Raw genomic sequence first — 23,759 nt, 5'->3', positions numbered from 1 at the left:
TATAAACTGAATGATTTAAAAAAAACTTATGCTTCACAAAGTAGAAATTAAATGCATAAATACATCCACTCAGCTTCTCCCATTTCCTAAGTGATACACTATTTGTGCCCTCAGCATCTATATTGACACAAGTAAAATGCTCTATGTCCTTGTTCTGCATCAACAACTTTGGCTATTGCTCACTACCTCCATCCAATCCATCTTCATCACCCACTAAATAATAAAATACCCTCTCTAGTTACCTCTCAATTTCTTTCCTTGCTCCTTTTGTTTTCTCAGCACATCAGGGAGAGTAACCCTGGTAAACATGCTAGATTATGTCACTTCTCATTTCAAACCTACCAATGGCTTTTCATGTCCTTCAGATGAAATAAAAGCCAAAGTTTTACAATGGCCCTTAGTCCTGTTATTATGTAACCCCTCGTCACTCCTTTAACTTCATTTCCTAATACTACCCTAACTTACTTGGTTTTAGCCACAGTGACCCTCTCGCTGTTTCTCTAACACATCAGGCATTCTTCCACATCAGATTTTTTTTCTTCCCTCTACCTGAATGTTCCTCTTCTAAATATACACATACCTTGTTTTCTCACCTCCTTCAAATCTCAACTCAAATATTGTCATCTCAGTGAGGCCTTTCCCAACCTTACAATGTTACTACATACATCCTTCCATGCAATGAAAACAATAGTCATTGAGGCTAAAAATTTGGTGAGTAGGCAAACTAGCTGTTAGATATAGCCAGAGAGATAATTAGAAAAGTGGAAGAAATTACTCAGAAAGCAGCAAAGACAAAGGAATAGAAAATAGAGAAATGAAAAAACATGGAGAGCAGAAGGAGAGGTCCAAAAATATGTCTATAATGAATTTTAGAAATGGGAAAGTGAGTAGCAGAAGTGAAATTCAAAAGAGACAACTGCTCATTTTCCATAGTAAATGAAAAATAAAAATCAATGAGTCTCAAAAAAAAATTCATGTCTATGGTAAAAAAAATCTGTAAAACCAACCAACAACAAATAAAAACACATAAAACAATCAGAGAATAAACCAGATTATTTGCAAAAGAATATCATTAAATTAACATAAAAAGTGATCTCCTTCCTGGGAAGAAAAAAAAGGAAAAGAAAAAATACAGAAAGATAAAAGAACCATTGGTCAAGAGCGGAGTAGTTTGAAAGCAAAATGAAAAGATGGACACAAATTTTGAATAGAACCCGAGAAAAATTCTAGAAATTAAAAAATATAAGCAGTGAAACAGAAAACTTAAAGTATAAGTTAAACTGATTATTCATCACAGATGATTGGAACTCTATTGGCAATTATCTCCTGAAGTTATGGTTATAAAGCCTTTTATTTTTTTCTCATTCTTTTATATTGTTTGAATATATGTATAACCAGCTACATTTTGTATATCTAGTTTCAATAATTAAAAACAGGTAAACTTTTTCAAAAACTCTGAACACAATATAAAGGAATTCTCTATTATTTGTTAGGCTTGTGTCCTGATTGCATAGAAGTTTGTCAGGACAGACTAGATAGAGGTAGCCAACCAAAGCTTATTCCTAAGATTGAGGACCATGAGTTGTTTGGGGTCTCTGCCATTCTCATTCAGGACCCAAGTACAAGGAGTTGCTCCCCTCACCGGAATATGGCCAATAGCCACACCAGAAAAAAAAGAGTTCACTGAATCAGTACTGGCTGCTAATGACTCCTGCTGGAAGAGATGCACAGTATTTCAGTCATTTCTTTGCTCAAAGTAAGCCCATGTCCATGCTTGACACGTAATCCTACCTTGTGCTGGTAGCAAAAACAAAATTTTTAATAAAAACCTTAGTAACTACCACAGAGTTAAATGTGTTTTCACATGTTATCTATTATTTATTTGCATTTCTTCTTAAACATATCATCTACTTAGTTTCTTTGTCTATGTCTATGATCCTTAAAGTTCTAATGATACTTGTTTTATCCTTAACCCTAACCAGAGCCCTAGCAAAGCATACTTCCAATCCCAGTCCCCAGTCAATATGAAATAGCTTTTTTGACCCTCAACCAAAGATGCCTCTTCCTGTCTTAGATACTCTCCCTGTCCAATACAAAGGTCCAACAAAGGATTCATTTTGTTCTCTTGACACTATAAAGACAATTGATAAACCCTTTTGTAAAATAAATTCTTGACCAAATTTTTCTACAATCCTCCAATTTGTTTATCCAATATTTCATCATTCCTCAACTGCCACATCCCCCTTCATCCCTAGACCAGCTGTTCATTTTGGTGGAGCACAGCAGATACTGCCCTTTGTGGATATCACCATCAATCCATGTTCTCAGATGAAAGGTCTCCAAAGAGATCCTTAAGACGAGGAGGAGTAGATACCTAATGTGCACCCACATACTGGTCTTTTGGTCTTTGCATCTTTGAAGACCTAATTATGCTGAAGCATTAGAAGACAGAAAAAAAAAAAAACACTGACAAACTCCAAAAATACAGCATAATATTTCACTTATAAGATTTTTAAAAAAATTCTTCCTAGAAGAAAAAAAATCAGATAAGAAGTTACATTGTATCTAACACAACACACATTTTAGGCTTTGTCATGGGGTTAGTACACATTCAACTTAATCTACATGCACGTGTTGGTATCAGGAACATTTTCAGAGTCATTTTATAATGAACTCAACTTTCAGCAAAATATTGCATATTCAAAGAAAAAATGGTTTCCATACAACTAGACTGCAATTATTTTTCACCCAGGCAGAAAAATGAACTAATATAGTCAAGATGAGTGGGTGTATAGATAGATGTCTCTTGACCTGTAATGGGATTATATCTCCATAAACCCATTGTAAATTGAAAATATCTTAAGTTCAAATGTATTTAATACATCTAACCTGCTGAACATCTTAGCTTAGCCTGGCTTACCTTAAACATCCTCATAACACTTACCTTAGCCTATAGTTTGGCAAAATCATCTAACAAAAAACCTTATTTTATAATACAATGTTGAATGCCTCATGTGATTTATTGAATATCACACTGAAAATGAAAAATTAGATGTTTGGATGGGTTTGCTTTCATGCCATCACAAAGTCAAAAATTGTTAAGTCAGGCTATCCTAAGTTAGGGACTTTCTGTATATTCCTAGAGGAGTATCTAATGGGAAAAGAGTATTACATTCAAGATTTTCTCTACTTTGGTTTGAACATTCAAATCCTGATAAGTTAAATTTAGAGAACTCTCATTTACCTAGATAATATAGTAATGATAGCATTATAAATACAGTAATCAAGATTTTTGTTTTCTTTTAGTCCATTTCCTCAGACAAACCAAATAATTACAATACTATAGAGAGTGTAGTTTTGAAACCTAAGCAGATTTGAGCAGAGATGATGGCTTTACACTTGGAAAACCTATAAAGAGCCATACATACCACAGAAGTAATTATGTAGCCATAATTCTGGTATTGCAAGGGGAACTTGGAAAATAATTAAGAACATTCTTAGCTTCACTACTCTTGGTGATGCCAGGCTTTCAAATGTATAGAATATGCTAGAGCATGTGCCTAGCCTGCACAAAGCCCTGGGTCCTGCACAAAGCCCTGGGTTCAATGCTAACTCCCCCTCCTCCTCCTCCTCCTCCTCCTCCTCCTCATCATCATCATCATCATCTTCATCATCCACATAGTAATTAATAGTAATAATAATAGAGGGAGGGACAAGATGGCAGATTAGAGTGAGGCAGCATTTCTCCTAACTCTGTCCTTCAGAACTCAAATAGCAGAAATACTGCTCCTCCCTGAGGCTTAGAGTAAAAAGTACTGAGACTGGAGGGGAGTTGCCCTTAGCCAAACCAGAGGCTGTTCGACTCATTAAATGGATCTAAAATAAAGTTACCCTGAGTCTGTAAGTCCACTGTGGAAGTCAATCCATGAACTGTCTTGGGACTGCAGCACAGAAGTGCCAACAGGACCCAGGACCCAGATCCCAGATCCATGAGTTCACAGCTAAGCCCACATAAACCTATCTGAGCCTTCCAAAGACTTCACTGAGCCTAACAACCCATGGAAAATCAGAAATTGAGATCATTTTCCCAGGGGAAACACAAGTTGGAGAGGCTAGAGTGAACCCAGCCTCCCCAACCCCGAGAGTCCAGCGGCTCGCAAGGGCTTACAAGGCCAGCTACGGAAGGTGAGAACTTGGAAGGGTGGATGTGAGAGGACATGGTTCTCAATTTGTCCAGCCAACTGCCCCTGGAGATCACCAGGACCAGCACCCACCAGGTTCCTGGGCCCAGCACCAAACCAGTCCCTGGTGCCCTCCAGGTCCAGCCCCAGTGTGGCACACACCCAGGGCCCCAGCTCCCCACCCAACCCACCACTGCTAGGCCTACTAGGCGCACAGCCTTGCCCCCGGCCCATAGCCCAGCCTGACAAAGTGACACTTCACCATGAGACCTGCCAGACTTACCCCACAGCATTGCCACCAGTCTGCAAAGCCCATCACCCAAACCCGATCTGCCTGGCCCAAGCCAGCTAGGCCACCAGACATAACCAGCCACTTTGCCACTCAGCCGCAGCCCAACTTGCCTGCCCCACCACTTCAACACCAGGCCCACCTGACCCAGGCTGCCACTTTGCCACCCAGGAACAGCCCAGCTTGCCCTGCATGCCACTTTGCTGCCAGGGCCACCTGCCCCAGTCAGCAGCATGACCACCCAGCCTGCAGCCTGGCCTGCTCACACCAATCTCCCAAGAAGGGAAGTTGGGAAGCCTTAAATCCCAAACTTCAACGCAGTGAGTAATACAATAAAAACAAAGGACTCAAGAGCCCAGGGCCCATACTCCCACACTTAGTTCATACCTCAAGAACAAATAAAACTAAAATCAGCTGGGCACAGACAGCAAACACATATGCTCACTGACTATTGTGTCCACCATAGTAGAAGCAACTCCTTAATAAACTTTTCACCAAGATTTTTTTTCTGTTCTTTGTTTTGCTTTTTTGTTTTTGTATTTTTTTTTTGTTATGTTTTGTCTTTGTTTGTTTCTCTCTCCTCATTCCTAGGCTTTGTTTTTGTTGTTTTTTGTGGAGTTTTTTTTAATTCTTTTTGTTGTTTTGTTGGTTGGGTTTTTTTTTTTTTGTATTGATTTTTAAAAAATAATTGACAGCGGAATACATCACAATTCTTATTACACATACACAGCACAATTTTTCATATCGCTGGTTGTTATCAAAGTATATTCACACCAATTCATATCTTCATAAATGTACTTTGGATTTGAAAGTGTTATTTTTTCAAGCTCTGTTTTTTTGAGGGTTAGGGGTTTTGATTAGTTTTTTTTCTTGTACCAGGGATTGAATTCGGGGCACCTGACCACTGTGCCACATCCCCAGACCTATTTTCTATTTTATTTAGAGAAAGGATGTCACTGAGTTCCTTAGCACCTCCCTTTTACTGAGGCTGGCTTTGAACTCACAATCCTCTGTCTTGGCATCCTTGAGCTACTGGGATTACAGGTGTGCACCACTGCATCAGGCCTTCATTAGCATAGTTTTATTTTATTTTGTATAGTCTTTGTCACTACTCTGTCTTCTTTCTCTCCCTTTCTATTTTTTTCAGTTGCTGTCAACTAAATTCCATTATCTTTCTCTGCCTTTATATTCTTCTATTTTTTCCTACACTTTCTCATTAACAATATATCCTAAGTTACCACTTCATCTGCCCCATTCACCCTTTTGAAATTGCAAACACTTTTCTACCTTCCTATCTCTTCTTCTTTCCTCATATTCAACTCTATCCTTAACATCTCTTAATATAAACAGATGTCTATAATGTGTGCCCCTACCAATGTCACAGCAATAGTTAATATGGCAAAAGTCATAGATAACACCTATTGCTTGATTTTTATGCCAGACACAATTCATGATTATTTGCTATTTTGACTGATGGAAATTGCTGATCCTCCTATTTCTGCATATTGTACCAATTAACACAATAGATATCAGAATAGGAACTAAGTACCTAGTCTACTGCTATATATTGTTTGCATAGATAGTTGCTATCACTGGGCTGCCCTGCAATCTGTGAGGTACTAATAACATAGAGGGACGCTATCAACTTGTCAGGTAAAAACTTTGCAGCTTCAGATCCATCCAGATAGATGGGAAGACATACAAACAGTATGAAAAAGCAAGGAAACAAACCATCAAAACCAACATAGAATACTTCAACAGACTCCAGTGACATCACAGTGAGGAAATGTCAGAGATGGAATTCAGAAAGTCATGGTTAAACTGTTGATCTAAGGAGATAAAAGACGATGTAAGAAATGAAGTCAGAGACAAAATCCAAGAAGTGAAAAACCACTCAATAAGAAAATAGAGATCCTAAAGAAGAATCAGTTGGAAATCCTTGAGGTGAAGGAATCAATAAACCAAGTTAAAAATTCATTGGAAAGCATCACCAATAAATTTAACCAATAAAAATGAAGTTTGTTTTAGTTACCTTTAAATTTAAATTGATAAACCATCCATCCTTACTTTTAGTCTTCCTCTGAAAGTATTTATAATATTCTCCCATTTCATAAAACTTTTAGTACAATTTGTTATAAAAAATTTACTTGGATATTAGAGTTGTTTATGTTAATGACATGATTAATTGCTGGTACAAAATAAGGTATCACATTTTTTCTCTTATATTTTCATTATTTTTATATTTTTATTACTCAATGAACTCTAGCAAAGAAGTCACAGGGAAATTTAACAACTTTTGTATTTGAAGATGTGATCAAATGAAATTTAGGAAAACTATTACTCAGTCTTTGGGTGAGGAAATAACTTGACGAAAATGTTCACATATTTAGAGTTCAGACATTAAAATAATACGTATCAGTAACTTGTTATTCTTATTAGCAGAGGTAACAGTTATCAATTGCAAAGAAAATCTTTTATAACTCCACAAATACAAACTATAAAATCTATTATAAGATAATAAATTGTATAGCAATACATAAAGTTTACTCCTCAAATTCAGTCTCAAACTATTTCAGAATATTATCTTCTACCGCTATGTCCCATTTTATTTTAATCATAATATTCTTCTTAAACTAATATATGTTCCACATGCCCTGTTGATTTGAAAAATTGTACCTTGATTTTTCTCTACTTTCAGTCTTCCCATCACCAATGAAATTTTTAATTCATATATTCTCACTTTAGAAGGGGCATTTCTATGAATTTAGTGGAAAAACACATCTCCCTATCAACAGTTTGTTGAATAAATGTTCATAATCTAAGTATTCAGCACTTAAGTATGCAGTCTAAAGTTAGAATATGGCAAAACATTATACATTAAACTTAATCATATACATAGAGTTTTGTGTAAAACAGAAATCATCATGGTACCAAAGATAAAATTTTCTCCCCTGTTGTCCAAAAGCAACTAAAATGCCCAACACTAACTACTTCACTCATTATGAGGTAAATGTGCTTAGATGTTGAAAATAAATAGCAGGAGATAATGCTAATTTTGACTTTTAACAACACACGAAAGAAAAAAAGAAAGAAACCATCAGATAAATACAAAGTGAGTACCTCTTTTGAGCTGTTTAAGTTAAAATTAAACTTAAATTTCCACAAGTTCCTTGTTACTGTACATAAATAAAACAGATTTTTTGATATTTATTCTGAATCCTGAAAACCTGCTGAACTTACTACTAAGTTCTAGGAATTCCTGGAAACTTTAAAAAAAAAAATCTGTACAAAATCATATTATATTTAAATGGGAACTGATTTCTTTCTTCCTTTGTGATTTGGAGGCCTTTCATTCCCTGTTCTTGTCTTAATGCTCTGGCTAGAACTTCCAGCACCGGTGAATAAAGGTGCTGAGAGTAGGCATTCTTACCTTGTTCATCCTTTCACCATGAAACATAACATTACCTAGACCAGTTTGGCTGGTCTCTAGTAAAGTTCCGTTCCTCTGGGTATGACAAAGCCACAACAAAGCATCACAAAGACAGTGGTTTAAAAGAGCACACACATTCTCTCATTCTTCTGGAGAATGTATGTCCAAAATCATGATGTCATCACCAAGGTCATTCTCCCACTAGGACTGCTTCCTAGCTTCTGGTCAAGGTGTCAACTAGAGATATTTCTGTGCCTCAGTCACCACAAGGGACATTGTCTCTGCTCTCCTCCTGAGTAGGCTTGGGTAGAAATGGCCCTGATAGTATCCATACCTGAGGAGCTTCTTGGAGATTTCATATTAGGAACTTAATTTTCTTAATGATCACTGGACCATGTAAATGCTCATGTTCTTTTGGTAGTTTAAGCTTTTCTACAAATTGATCTGTCTCATCTAAACTGTATAGACTGTGTGTTTAAAGTTTTTCAGTTGCTCTAATCATTTTCTGTCACTATCATGTTTTCCCTAAAGTTGCACACATCATTTAAAAAAAAAAGGTTGCATACTTTGTTGTTTAAAAAAAAAAAACAGGTTCATTGAGCTGTCACTGTAAAAATGAGGCCTGTTCTATTCAGGTTTGTGAAGATGAATGTCAACCTGGCTTTCTAGACCACTGCTGATAAACTCCTGTCAGGTGGGGACATGCACTGACCACAGTCACCATCCCCCTTTGACTGCACTTGAGTCCTGCAGGCAAGAAGAGGCCATAGGAGGGTGTGGAGCAAGGAGGCCCTGGAGGAACAGGCATCTGGGACACAAAGTGGAAAACCAAGTGTAGATTGTAAGGGTGGAACCTATGGTTTGTGCTCTACTTGTTGGAAAGGCCTCAGAGTGAAGGAGCTCGGCGTCCACATATTCAAATAATAAGTGAAACAGCCCTTCCTTCCAACCTCGAGAGGGGGAGTTGCATTGTCCCCATTGGAAGGCCAACATCTGTTTCTAGGAGCCACAGGGAGAACACCTGCCTGACAAGTGCCAGCCTGGCCCAGGGGCAGGCCTCGAGGCAAATGCCAGCCCAGGACACCCTGTCCTTCTGCTCCTGAGAACAACCACACAAAATGCAAAAAGGCGTTCCTCCTCTACACTGCCTCCCTCCCGTCCTCCAGGATCCCTGCACACCTCTGTGACTGTCCCAGTGTGGGCCTGGAGTTGTCACCTGGGCCTGGGCTTCCTCCCCAGGACACTCCTCCATGATCCTCAGTAGGCCTCTCCTGCTTCCCAGAACCTCCCGCACATTGTGACCTTTCAGGCAACTCTTAGGCAATCCCTTCCCTAGGCCAAGGTTGGGTCAGAAAATGGCCATTTCCTGTCTGTACACCCTGTGCCCTGCCTCGAGCTGGGAAGTGGCTTTGCCTTAGAAGGATTCACCACCATTGGGATTTTCTATAGAAAACATGCAAAGTGTTAATTTTCTGATAATTTCACAAATGGGGCCCCATCAGAAAATGGCATACTACTAAAATGACACATATGCCCTACATTTTTTAAGGTATCCATACCTGACCACTGAGGGGATAGCAGGAAGAAGCTGCCACAACAGCTGTGGGGGCGCAGTCTTGGGAAATATCAGGAATGGAAGAGTTAGAGCCTCTCCCCTCCTGGCTAACCCAAGTATTTCCCACTCAAATGAACTCAAAGCAAAGCAAAGAGCAATTCCACAAGAGTACATTTTGCTTTTATGCAAATATCATCCATAAGATGGCCTGTCATCTCCACTTCCCAAACCCCATGTGTTCCCTTCTCTGCTACCTCCAAGAGGGGCCATGAGGAGGATTTGGGTGACGAGGCAGCATGGCAGGTGGTGAGGCATACAGTCACTGCTGCAGGAAGGCCCACCCCTAACTCCTGGCCCTTCTCTGACTTCCTAGCAAACAGTATGAAGGATATGATGTCATAGAACTCTCTGGGGTCTCCTATGCCTTCTCAGATGTGATTTCTCCAACAGTTGCCACCTACCCATCTTCTCCACACACCTCAGGGAGGGATGCCTTCTGCCAAAGGACATGAGCTCAAACTCATTCATATCTACCCTGGCTCTAAGGCAAAATCCCCATCCAACCAGGTTAAGGAGAGCAAATCTCCAAGACACTAGGTCAAAGCAAGTGAGTATACATCTACAATGGCTACAGGTAAGAGATCCTCTACACTAAGGTAACTGAGTCCCCATCTACACTGGCTAAAGGCAATTGTGTGTTCCCTTGTACACTGGCTGAGGTGAGGTAAGTATCTAAATTGAACAGGAGAGAGGCATAGTGATCCAGGCCTTCGAGAGGATGCCTGGTGGCCTCCAGCCCTCACTCAGGGACCCTTCTCCCTCCGCCATCAGCCTTTTTTTTTTTTTTTTTGGAACATCAATTTGACTATGCAATTTGAGAAAAACAAATTTATTAATATCTCTGTCATCTCAGGAGCATGGGAGAAAGGACAGAGAAGAGCAGGGTAAGGGAAGGGTCCCAGGGAAAATAGTCTCATTTGATGTCCCTGGCAGGTGGGGGCAGGGGAGAGTCCTGATGTCCAGGTAAATCCAGGTGTGCTCCTGGCTGGACCCCATGTGGAGAAGCCCAGCCAGTAGGCACTCAGTCCTGCAGCTGTTGGGGTCCACGTGACCAATGCCCACATAGTGATGACAGCATCCACAGAGCAAAAGGTCCTCTGGCTGGCTGTTTCTTCGTTTGGTCCATCTGAACTGTCCATTTATGTAGGAACCACCCGATTTGTGAACCTAGCAGGTTTCTGCTCTCCTGGTGTAGGAGCCTCGTTTTCGCCAACACACGAGGGTGTGTAACAGCACAGTCTGCGCAAGCAGGCAGCCATCCTCCACCTCACCCGCTTCCAGCCCTTCCTGTGGCCCCAGGGACACCCTGTGGTGGCATCTTGGGAGACTTGGCTGTCTGTTGTTGATGGGCAGAGTTGGGGTGAGTCGGACACAGAGTGATGCTGGGAGGCTAGCCTGGGAGTGGGGGGCTTCTCATGCAGGAAGCGGAGACTGATGGCAGGCCAGCTGGCCCTTCTGAAGCCCTTCTGCCCTGACTCCTTGGCCTCCTGAGGCTGATGATGCTCACAGGGCAAGGGGAAGGTGTGAAGGGCAGGCTCACTCGCCCTCCTCTTCGGGAGGGCAGGGGAAATGGAAGGATCCTTGGGGCATGGGCGAGGCGCAACCCTCCTTCCCAGGGGCTTCATGCAGCCTGCCCCCTGGCTTATCTGCTGCTGGATTATGAGATAGGAAGCCATCACATCATCAAACTTTCTCTGGGACAGCGACACCCAGGTACTGTAAGGGTCGTACCCCATGTCGAACAGCATTGTCAGTACAGTGGGGTCTGAGAGGTCGGGGAGGGGCACATCATGGAAAGATAACTTCTCCTCACCCTGATTCAGCCACGGGTCTGCCAAGATCTCCTCTGCCGAGGGGCTTGCTCCTGGGTCCTCTGCCAGGATTTTCCTGATGAGCCTTTGTGCTTCGGGGGACACATGCTGGGGAAATTCCAACTTGGGGTGTAAGATGTCATGCGGGCGGTTCCCTGTCAACATAAAGTTCAAAATGATACCCAGTTGCCAGGTGTCCATTGTGGGGCCCTCCAGAGGGCCCCAGGCTCTGTCCCATTCTTGCCCAGGCTTGAGAATGGTGCTTAAGCCAAAGTCGATGATTCGGATGTTGCCTCTGGCATCCAGCACAATGTTCTCGGGCTTCAGGTCTCCATGCAAGATGTGCATATTGTGGCAGTACCACACTGCACAGGTGATCTGTCTGAAGAGTCTCCGGGCCTCCTCCTCCTCCTGCATGCCCCCAGGTGGGATGAAGTCAAAGAGCGATCCCCTGCCTCCATGCTCCATCACCAGGTAGACATATTGGTGGGTTTCAATAACCTGAAAGAGGTGGATCACATTCGGGTGGTTCAGGGTTTTCATCACCAGTTTTTCAGTGCAGGTCAAACTCCTCCAAAGTCTCTTTGGCAGGATTTTCACTGCCACTTCTGCCCCAGTGCGCAGATGGCGGGCTAGGATCACCTTACCAAATACCCCATGCCCAATGTCCTTCAAGACCTGGTAATGGTCTGTGAAGGCCTTCTCCTGGCAGGAGCCAGGCCACTTTGGCACTACACTAGACTCACTACTCTTACTATGCATCCTAAGCAGGAACACCAACTAAGGATGCTAGCTAAAAACAAAATAACAAATCAAAACAACAAACAAAATCAAGAAACAAAACAAGACAAAACAAAAAAACCCAAATCAAAGAACCAATCGCCAAAGACCACAACCACCAACCGCCAACCACCAAACGCACTAACTAGCTGGGAGTCCGACAGGTCACCACCAAGAGCTTCCTGTACTTATGGACAAAAACCCAGCCTCAGTCACTCTGTTATATACCTGGGGATTGAGACTCCTTCACAATGGCTCCTTGTGAGCTCAGAGTAAGAAATGACCCAGTCATGCCTAGGCATCATCTCCAGTGGCCATGTCCCTTTGGTCCTACAGGAACTTTTCTAGTTTCAGAGTAAGAATAAGAAAGGACTTCATAAGCTTTATGCTTCAATGGGTTATGGAAACTGATATTTATGCTTTAAAAATTAAAAATCATACAGTACTTCAATGGACTTTTCCTTTCAAGTCTGAAAGTCTGTTGTTTAACTTTGGCTTTGAAAGACCTCATCATATCTACACTCAAGGTATTCAACTGCTTTTTCTTCCAACACTGAATAAGGGTGTCAGAGAATGGTAGCACCTAACTCATATTGTGATATTCTTAACAAAATGCTCTGTTCCCTAAGACACTTTAGATCACAATATACATACCTAAGGGGTTGAGAGGGAGGACGGACTCATCAAAATTTCCCCATAAGATTGTCATCAGATCTCTCATTAGAAAAACTGGAGCACAAAACAGAGTTGAAATATTCAAGCAATAAAGGACAAACTCTAGAAACCAAGAATCCTAGAGCCAGTAAAGGTATCCTTCCCAGAGAGGGAAGAAATGGAGGTGTTCTCAGATGACTTCACCCCTTCATAGTAGTATAATTAAATGCCTTAGACTGGGTGATGTATTAACAAATTAACTAGTCCCAGTTCGGTAGACTGTCGAGTTCAAAGTCAAAGCACACTTTGGTGCTGTGTACTCATATGAAGGAAGGGCAGAAGGGTGGAACTCATTCCATCAAGAACCCCCTACTCTTTTGTTTGTTTGTTTGTTTGTTTTGTACTTACTGGCAACTCAACACATCAACCTGAGCCTCACACACTTCAAGCTTGTGTTCTGCCGCTGAGGTACATCCCCAGCCTTTAGATTGCTAGACAAGTTCTTACTAAGTTACTCAGGCTGGGCTTGAACATGTGATTCAAGCGGATAGGCTTACACCCTCTTGTGGTTTAAAAATGAGGCGTTCCCCAAAAGCTGCTGTGTTAAGGCAGGACTATTCAAAAGTAAAAGTTTCTGGATTGGGAAAATTATACCTGATCAGACCCTCCTAGTTCCAATGGACTAACTGGGTGGACAGTATGTGACTGGAGGAGGTGGGCCATTGGGGTAATGCCCTGAAATGGTGATACTTCCCTGTGTCTCCTTCCCCTCTTTCTGTTCCCTTATTGTCATGAAAGGAGCAGCTTTCCATTGCTTGGTCCTTGCCCCATGATGTGCTGCCTCCGTTGAGCCCAGAGCAATGTTTTAGGCCATCTATGGACTGAGACTTCTGAAATTAGGCGCTGCAGATAAAGTTCTCATTCCTAAGTTGTTCTTGTTGGGTGGTGTGGATACCGCATGAAATGAAGCTAACTGAATCAGAATTGATACCAAGAAACACCTGAGACTGTGAGGTTGCACTCTAAAACAAGGGACCAACTTATCTGGTAGAGGAAATTTCAGGACAGCACAGCATTCATGGATATTATGGTAACTTTTTGCCTCCTTTACTCTGAGAATGGGAGAGGAAAACAAAGCTAAAGAATTTTTAGATCTTATAGGTTAGACAGACTTTTGGAAGGTGAGGAGTTAACTGTGACCATTTGCTTTTGGAGAAACAGCAATTCCATCCTAAAATGTTGTTGTTGTTGTTTTATGTCTGTTAGTAGCTGCAACCTGCTAGTTTCTGCTTCTGTAATCATGTTTGCCCAGCAAGAAATGGAGCTGCCTGGAGAAAGGAGGCAAAAATCAAGGCTACCTGCATGAGAAAGTCTTGAAACCCAGAGATCGGTACTGTACCACAGACACTAAGAACAAAGGTCTGTGCTCAGCCTTTGGGAAAGACTCTTTTGAGTCCACATCAGTGCTGAAGAAACCTTGCTCCTCTCCATCTCCAAGGGCCACTTGTCTCCTTCCAATGCCATGATTTTTCCATATTTTAGGTTTAGGGACATGAGTACTTGTACACTACAAGGCCATTCTCAACCCTGAAATCTACACACAATGCTGATGATATCAGCTCTCACCAGACTATGCTCACCATTACGTCAGCTCTGATCCACATACTTCAAAACTCCTTTAATTTTCACAATTACCTCACATAGCAAGTGCTAGTATTTCCCCCATTTTATGGATGAGGAAACTGAGACACAAATAGTAAATAATGTGCACATAGTCACCAGTGAATAAAGAACCAGGATTGAAACCCAAGTGTTCTGAACCCTGAGGCTCTTCCCCACCCCAACTCTAGCTCCTCCATGTCTAAACACAGTCACAGCAGCATTATGACAACAAGGACACCTGGGTGCATCAAGAAGACACTCCTGGTATAGCTTTGAAATGAGCAAAAAAGCAGGAAAAAAATTAGCTTTTCCTTTTAAAAAAGTGACAGGTTGTCCTTATGATAATAAACAAATTCTTATCAATTTGTGTAGTAAAATATTACTCAGTTAAACCCCGTTCCTTTAATTCGATCCTCTCTACTTCCAAAGAGGTATTCATTGCCTGTCGAATAATGGAAATGCTTTGTAGCTTGATTAGGGTATTCACTTGACTGTATATATTTGTCAAACTGTAAAGGTCGGGCAAGCGTCGGAGGAAGAGACCACCAAGAGACTGTCTCATGCAACACCAAGGGTTTATTGGGGGTCCAGCATGCTGGGGCTCAGAGCTCACTTGAATAGAGCAAAGAGCCCCAAGAACAGCTTAAGCAGAGCTTATATACTTTCCTTGGAGAGGACAGGGAGGGAAGTTCATTGACGGGTCAGGGCGAGTGGGCGGTTTGCGTGCAACGGGGTAAGGGAATACATTCTGCAGTTTGGCAGTTGGGGACAGCACATTCTGGGAACAAGATTAGCAAACAGTTATCAAGATTATTAACCTTTCAAAACTTCATTAAATAATACACTCAAAGGTTACATTTCATGGTATAAACGTTTTAGTTCAATATAGTTGCTTTCTTCTTAAATTCTGTGTGTGGGTCCTAAAAAAAAAAATCACATCATCCCATGTTAAAAGTGCCTCTGAGACAGTGAAACATAGAGGTATAGTGTCAGAGTTAAGAGTCTAGCTGAAGTGCACATACAAACTGCAAGCTTGAGCTCTCTGCCAAGATGGCAGCCTGAACATACCTTTCCTTTGTGTGTCCCTCTAAAGCAAGAGCAAAAGACTGCTCAAAAACAACAATTAAGGAATTATTTTAAAGATATAAACTCACAAGGACAGAAAGGATAGTATATTAATCAGGGTTCTCTAGAGGAACAGGATCAACAGGAGGTATGGTTATACAAAGAGGATTTATTAGATTGGCTCATACAACCAGAGGCTGGATAGTTCACAATGACCATCTGCAGGCTAGAAAGCTAGAGAACCAGGAGCTGTGTTATCTATTCTACACAGTAACACTTATGAAAATTTTCAAAATAATTGTGATCCCACTTTACAGAGAATTATAGCCATCACGAAAATATGGTGAACTTCAAGCCAGGCATGGTAGTACACACCTTAAGTCCTGGATACTTGGGAGGCTAATGCAGGATTGTTTGAGCACTGGAATTAAGGACCATCCTGGGCAACATGGCGAGATGCTATTTCTAAAAATAAGTACATATAAATAAAATATGGTGAATTTCACAGTAGCTTGCCTTTTCTTTATATCATTATATATTTTTATAATGGAATTTGATGGTAACTTTTTAAAGGAGAATGAAGGTAACTATGGCAGATATTTCTGAGACAGAGGCAATAAAGTGACTATTGGATTTGGTCATGAGGGTATTATTAGTGAACTGCACAGTTCTGGTGGGACTGTTGAGACAAAAAACTCTATTGGAATAGTTTGAGGAGTAAAAAAGGAGTTGTGGAAGTGAACGCAAAATTCACAGACTTCAGGGGCTGGGGATATAACTCAGTTGGTAGAGTACTTGCCTCACATGCACAAGGCCCTAGGTTCGATCCCCAGTACCACCCCTCCCACCCCTGAAAAAAAATCAGACTTCTTTAAAAAGTGTTGCTTCAAAAAAGAGCATAGTGGTGAAACCGGAGATGAATGAGGGATGGGGAGTTGTCTTCCATCTCTTCAACCATTTATTTTCCAATATGAGGAAGTCTAGACATATTGGGTCCCTTAGAGGTAGGAGCTCTTGCAGTCTGTGTAACTGTTGTGGATTGAACACTTATGTCCCCCACAAATACCCATGTTGAAATCCTCACCCCCAAGGGGACAGTATTGGGAGGTGGGGCCCTTGGAAAGTGATTAGTTCATGAGGGCAGAACCTCCACAAGTGCATTGGAGCCATTACAGACAAGGCCCCAGTGAGGCATTTGACCCTTCCATGATGTGAGAAGGCAGGAAGCAGACCATCACTAGACAATGATCTGCCTTCATCTTGGACTTCCCAGCCTCTGCAGCCTCTGAGAAAGAAAATCTTGTTGTTTATGAACCAGCCAGGTAAAAGGTGTCCTGTTATGGCAGCCTGCATGCACTCAGACGGCAACTAACCCACCCAGCCTCCTTACCTGCTGCACAAGGGCCAGCTTACACTGTGGGGGTAAGCATCACAGTGTGAATGACCTAACAAACAGAGGTCTCTTCCTGCTAGTGCCAGGCCCAATGCAGGTGCCACCCTACTGCATTTATCACATTCAGGCAGCTGGGCTTTTCCATCACATGTCTCTCCTGACATAGTCCTGCCCTTCCAGACAGGCAGAGGGGGAAAGATCTTGCAGGATGTTTTGTTTATGTCCAGATTGGAAGTAACGCGTGTACCTTCCACTTGTTTCATAAGCCACCTTTAGCCAGCCACAATGGTCCTCCTACATATATTCCTGGGGTCCATAATGTACAGAGTGCAGAGGAAAGGGTTCAGATCAGGTTACTAGAGTCCACAGTGAAGTCCTTCCCCGAAAGTCATCTTTATGTGCCTGGCAATAGTACTTGCTAAACAAATGACCGAGTCATGGCTTCATTGATTTATTTTTAATATTGGAATTTATTTAAAGTGAATGGGACTGAGGACCTAGGAATAGAGGCAGCAGAAGGGGAGCTTTCTCAACTGAGCAATAAGAAACTTATCTGTCTCTGTGTAAAGGAGGTGGCAGAAGAGTCCTAGAGGTGGGTAAAAGGCTGGTTCACTGGCCCAGAACTCTGGACACCATGGTTGGTGATCTAATGCTTCTTTGCAACCTCCCTGTACTCTACCTTCTTGCTAAAGGGAATGTTGATGACACATCTGGAGGAGGTTGGGACTTCAGTCCCCTCCCCCAAACTCAAGCCTGTGCACAGGCTTAACATCAGTCAGACCCAACCTGCAGGAAGGTCCTCAGTCACAAGGCTTCTGGAGGTTATCTCCAAAGATGGATGAAGAAAAACCTGTGCTCTTTCATTTGGCAATTCTTTATAAGCACGCTTTTTAAAACACACATTTAAGGATGTCTGTCTTTAAATAAAAATTCCTCAACTAGTTTGAATCCAAAAATCATAGTTCCCTTTTTTCGCTTTGCTACAAACTAAAATACTGTTCTTTGATAAATGATACAACTGCAAATACAACAGGAAACTCGCATTCAAATGGGACACTGAGCGCCTTGGCACCCTCACACAGTGTGGGTGGCTCCCCAGCCAAAAGGACTACCAATGCAAGAATCCCACCATATGATTTAATCAGATATGTTGTTCCCTTCACTTTTTCAGCCTGCTTACCTCATCTACCTATCTCCCTGCATCCACGGTCTTCTACTTCCCCATCCCCTGCCATGGCTAGTCCCTCCCTTATATCCAGGAAACAGAAGCCTGTGGTTTTCCTCTGGCTACATCCAGCTCCACAGGAGCAGAGACAATACAAGAAACTGTCTACCCACAGGCTCCACCCCTCCTCTTAGTAATCTAGGCACCTGGATCCCCAGGATCCCCTGCCCTGTGGTCCCAACCTCCTATAGTCTACTTAGGACTTTCCTTTGGTCCAGTCTCCCAAAGACAAATGGTTCTAGCCTCATGAGGAGCAAGGGGCAGCTGTTTGTGGGATGGGGTCAAAGTGGGAAGGGAGGTTTCAAGATAGCAGAATAAAGAATGTCACTTTCCTGGCTGCTCCATGGCATGAAACCAGGAAAGCAGATAGGCAGCTTCTCAGCAAGTTGGGTGGAAAAAAATAGGGGACTTTACTGGAATTTAATACTGGACATTCAAAGCAGATCAGGGACTCAGGAGGTTGGATATAATAAAACCAGGAAGATATCCCGAGCACCATAGCCGCTGCTGCAGCCAGAGATACCAACCAGAGTGGTCCTTCCACAAGCAAAGTGAGGGATAAGAGAATTTAAGGAACCACATTTTTAGGAGACCTGAGGAGTATCTGGTATGGAGAGTTTAGAGATCAGGGACACTGCCCAACTAAACTGAAAGGCATACTACGTAGTATCCTTGTAAGGGAAAGAAGCCACATCTCTCCTGGCTGTGTGCAAGGACAGAGGAAGGAACAATTTTGCAGCTGTGGGGAGGGGCGTGGTCACTGGGGGAGCCAATTCCTGGCACACTTGAGTTTGGCCTGCAATACAGGCCTTACAAACCCATATTGCACGACATAGAGTGTGCCTAAGTAACCAAGAGAAAATCAAACCTGGTGAGGTTTACACAGGGGACAACGGGTGGGAAAGCCACCCGGCTCTCCGCCTCGCCCTCCAATCTGGCTGCTTGCAGGACTGGCAGGGACAGATGTGTCTGGCCAGAATTCAAAAGGGTCAGGGCAGAGTGACTGAGTTTGGAGGCTGAACCTGAGATCAGGAAACGTGGTGACATAGTGACATAGTGGCCTAAGAACTGGCTCCTCTACCACATAAGTGGAACCCAGTGGAGATCCCTGGGGTGGAGTCTTCCAGCCTGGACTGGCAATTGCTGGACCCTAGAGGTGTGGTGATTTAAAATCTCGAGACCAACTGGCATCCAGTGAAGACCTTGGAGCCTACCAAAACCTAAATCCTGCCTCTAGGAGCTCCATCTACAGAATTACCCATCTCACTCCAGCAACCCCAACCTGAGGGTGGAGCAAGCATCGAACTCCAGACCACCCCACCTAGTGGCTGAGAAAGGAAGCTGAGAATCTATTAAATTCCAAAGGAAACAAACTTTTCATTAAGATTTTTTTTTCTTTTTTCTATTAATTGTGATCTTAATGGTTCATGGACATTTATACATATTCATATTTGTTTATTATCATTTCTAACATTTTTAAAGCCTGTTATTATTCATAGATCAGTACTTTGAGGACTAGAATCTTTGATTAGTACATTTCAGTTGTGTTTTTTATTCTTTTATTTTTAATTTTTAAAATTTTTACCTTATATATATCTTTTCTCTCACTTATCTATTTCCCTTGATTCTCTTTCTCTCTTTTCTTCTGCTAACAATCTCTATTGATCTCCCTTTCACTCTTTAATTTTTCCTTCTATCTTTCCTCCTCCTCCCTTTTATAATCATCCCATCCTACATCACTTCTGTTCTTTCCTTGACCACCATTAAAAATTGTAAACCTTTTTGCAAACTTACATTTCTTATCGTAGGCAATAACTGATTATATCATTTTTGTTTATTGTGACAATTACTATTGCAGATATCGTAACAGGAACTCTTTGGTTTAATGCTTTATATTGTTTGCATTGGTTGTTATTATTTGTCTCCCCCTAAACTGTGAAGTACTGGAAACCTTCAGGGACACTATAAGTCCACAGTATAGAAAATCTACAATTGGTTAACACATATATGGAAAAAAATGTTCAACATCTCTAGTGATTAGAGAAATACAAATTAAAACTTCTTTGAGATTTTTATCTCACTCCAGTCAGAATGGCAATTATTAAGAATACAAATGACAATAAATGTTGGTGATGATGAGGGGGAAAAGGTATACTCACACATTGCTAGTAAGACTGCAAATTGGTACAACCACTCTGGAAAATAGTGTGGAGATTCCTCAGAAAACCTGGAATGAAACCACGATTTGACCCAGTTATCCCACTCCTTGGTATATACCCAAAGGACTTAAAATCAGCATACTACAGTGATGCAGCTACATCAATATTTATAGCATCTCAATTCACAATAGCTAAGCTATGGAACCAATCTAGGTGTCCTGCAACAGATGATTGGATAAAGGAAATGTGATATAAATATACAGTGGAATATTGCTCAACCATAAAGAAGAATGAAATTTTGGTATTTGCCAGTAAATGGATGGAACTGGAGACTAACATGCTAAGTGAAATAAGCCAATCCCAAAAAAACAAAGGCCAGATGTTGTCTCTGATATGAGACTGCAAACACACAATAAGGGGGAGGGAGTTACAAGTTCACTGGATTAGACAAAGGGGAATAAAATGAAGAGAAGGGAGGGGGGAGGTAATAAGAAAGACAGTAAAATAAATCATATATAACTTTCCTATGTTTGTATATGAATATAAGACCTGTAAACTCCATATCATATACAACCACAAGAATGGGAATTATACTCAATGTAGGTGTAATATATCAAAATACATTTTACTGTCATGTTTATCTAAAAGTAGCAAATAAAATAAGAAGAAAAATAAAAAATTAAAAAAACAAAATGTAGGAATGTGGAGCAGCATTTTGACCAAAGTGTACTTCATGCTTTCACATACTCAGTTTGTAGAAACCAGTCAACCATTGACTTGTTTAAGGTCTCTTCTGTGCTTCTGTTATCATTTCTATTGACTGCATCTAAACACAAGCATGCTATATTATTATGAAAGCTGAGCCTTTGAATCAGACAAGCACAAAATAAAACACCATGATTCTATAGATACATGAGTTACATTTTATATTAACTTTGTAGACTTTAATGTTTTATAACAATTTTTTAAAAAGGATTCGATAGAGGATTCAAACTGGTTGGGCTCATTAATGAGAAATATTTAGCCATAGACTATAACCAGCTCTAATCCTCCTTAAAAACAGAATTTCAAAATTCAAGTTTCAAAGAAATTGAACTATATCCATGAACAAAACTCAACAATATTTCTAAAATTAAAATCAGCAAGGATAAAGGAAATGTGATATAAATGCCATTCACTCGAAGATTGTCAGGCATGAAAATAAACACGATACTGAAACTCATAGAGAAGAAAAATCAGTCAAGAGAAGTTACCTAGAATATATACAGGTGATAAAATTAACAAGAAAGATATTAAAACAACTATTATAATTATTACAAAATGTTAAAAAAATAAAGATTTAAATTAAACTTCTGGGAATCAAAACTGTAACATGAGGAAGGAAAATCCATGGGATATGATTTTACAGCAGATTAGACATTGCAGAAGAAATGATTAATAAACTGGATGATAGTAATAGAAACTATCCCAAATGAAACAGAAAGAAGAGAGAGTTATTTTTAAAAGTAGGATAGAACATTAAAATGCTCTGGAATTTTAACAGCCTAATATACTAACAATTGAAGTATTTCATCAGGATAGGAAGGAACAGAAACAATATGTGAAAAATTAGTGAACAAAAATTTTTACCAATTTATTGGAAATGACATGTCTGTAACTAAAGAGCCTAATAAATCGCAGTCATCACACAACCTATCAAGGTACATGAGAATCTTATTGCTCAAACTTAGTGTTAAAAGTAAAACCCTGAAAAACAACCAGAGAAAAAAAAGAAAAAAATATAAGTAACTCAGCAGATTTCTTGTAAGAAACAATACAAATAAGAAGAGAGTAGGGTAATACTTATAAAGTACTGAAAGAAAAAAAATTCTCAACCTGGAATATTATACCTAGCAATTAATGAAATAAACTGCATTAATAGCACAATAGAAAAAACAACAACTGTTTCATCAGATGCAAAATAGTGAACATAAAGCAAAGCAAGGCTACTTCAGAGTAATAATTAAACAAACCATGAATAGAGAGGAACTTCCTGTACTTCTATAAAGGCATCTATAAGCAACCTATGGCCAACATCCAACTTAACAGTGAAAGATTGAGTTATTCCCTTTAAGAAGAAGAAGAAGACAAGATGTCTACTCTTAATTCTATCCAACAAGGTACTAGAGGTTAAAGGAAAAGAGATAATTGCCTTCCAACAAGTTGTTCTGGCACATTTGGTTGCAAAAATAAACTTTAATCCATACTCTGGACCATGTACCAAAACTAATTCATATGGATCAAAGAAACAAATATAAAACTGAAAACCATAAAATTTCTAGGATAAAACATAAGGAAAAAAAATTACAACTCTGGGTTAGATGGAGAATTTTTAGCCAGGCAAAGCATGATAAGTGAAAGAAGAAATTGAGACATTGGACTTCATCAAAATTAAAACTTTTTGTTCTTTGAAAGCTGTGATGGTTTAGATAGGAGTTGTTACCCAAAAGCTCATGTGTGAGACAATGCAGGAAGTTTTAGAGGTTAAATGATTTGATTATGAAAAGTTCAATCCAATCAGTGAATTAATCTATTGACATGGATTAATTGGGTGGTAACTGGGCAAGTAGGGTAGAAGTAGGTCCCTGAGGACATGCCTTTGGGGTTTATATTTTGTCCCTAGTGACAAAACTCTCTCTCTCTGCTTCCTGGTTGCCCTGTTCTGAGCTGCTTTCCTCCTGACACCCTTCCACCATGGTGCTCTGCCTCACCTTGGGCCCAGAGCTGTGCAGTCAGCCGACCAATGGGCTGAACCTCTGAAACCACAAGCCAAAATAAACTCTTCCTCCTTTAAGTTGTTCTTTTCAGGTCTTTTGGCCACTAAGATGCAAAAGCTGATGAAAACAGAAGGCTTTATTAAGAGAACAAAAAGAAAAGCCACAGATTGGGTGAAAATATTAGCAAACCATGTGTCTGATAAGGGATATGTGTCCAGGTACATAAAGAATTCTTAAAACTCAGTAACAAAATTTTAAACCCAAGAAGAAAATAAGAAAAAAGTTTTAAACAGACACCTTAGGAAAAAAGTTATAAGAATGGAAAACACACACATAAATAGACACTTAACATCATTTGTCATGAGGGAAACACATTAAAATCACAATAAGATACCACTATGTGTTTATTAAAAGGGCTACAATTAAAAAGGCTGGCCATGACAAACAAGCAAAAAGACAGAGAATTAGAGTACTTATAGATTACTCATAGAAATGTAATATTTTACAAAGACATAGGAAAACATATTGGAAGTGTCCTAAAAAGTTAAATATATATAGATCTTATGATTCAAAAATATTTTCCAAACATAAAAGAAAATATATATTTATACAAAAACTTATTACAAAATGTATTATGAATGAAAATAACTCTACTTATAATTCCAAAAAACTGGAATGGATTCAAATGCCCATTAATAAGTAGATGGATTAAAAAGGTGGTGTATCCATCCAGTAGATA

At 40.4% G+C, this 23,759-nt stretch overlaps 1 protein-coding gene across 1 annotated transcript; it reads right to left on the bottom strand.

The window, feature by feature from the left end:
* Nucleotides 1-10,654: 10,654 nt before the first annotated feature.
* Nucleotides 10,655-12,088, bottom strand: LOC308647201 (sperm motility kinase Z-like; the record flags this gene model as incomplete). Its single annotated transcript, XM_081291206.1, has 1 exon — nucleotides 10,655-12,088. One exon carries the CDS (start codon nucleotides 12,086-12,088, stop codon nucleotides 10,655-10,657), a length of 1,434 nt encoding a protein of 477 aa, XP_081147332.1.
* Between the last annotated feature and the right edge of the window lie 11,671 nt (nucleotides 12,089-23,759).

Source organism: Spermophilus citellus (genome assembly GCF_964194105.1).
Source record: "Spermophilus citellus genome assembly, chromosome: 1".
Taxonomy (NCBI): domain Eukaryota; kingdom Metazoa; phylum Chordata; class Mammalia; order Rodentia; family Sciuridae; genus Spermophilus; species Spermophilus citellus.
The sequence above is the reverse complement of the archived record's forward strand: the minus strand, read 5'-3'. Positions and strand labels throughout refer to the sequence as shown.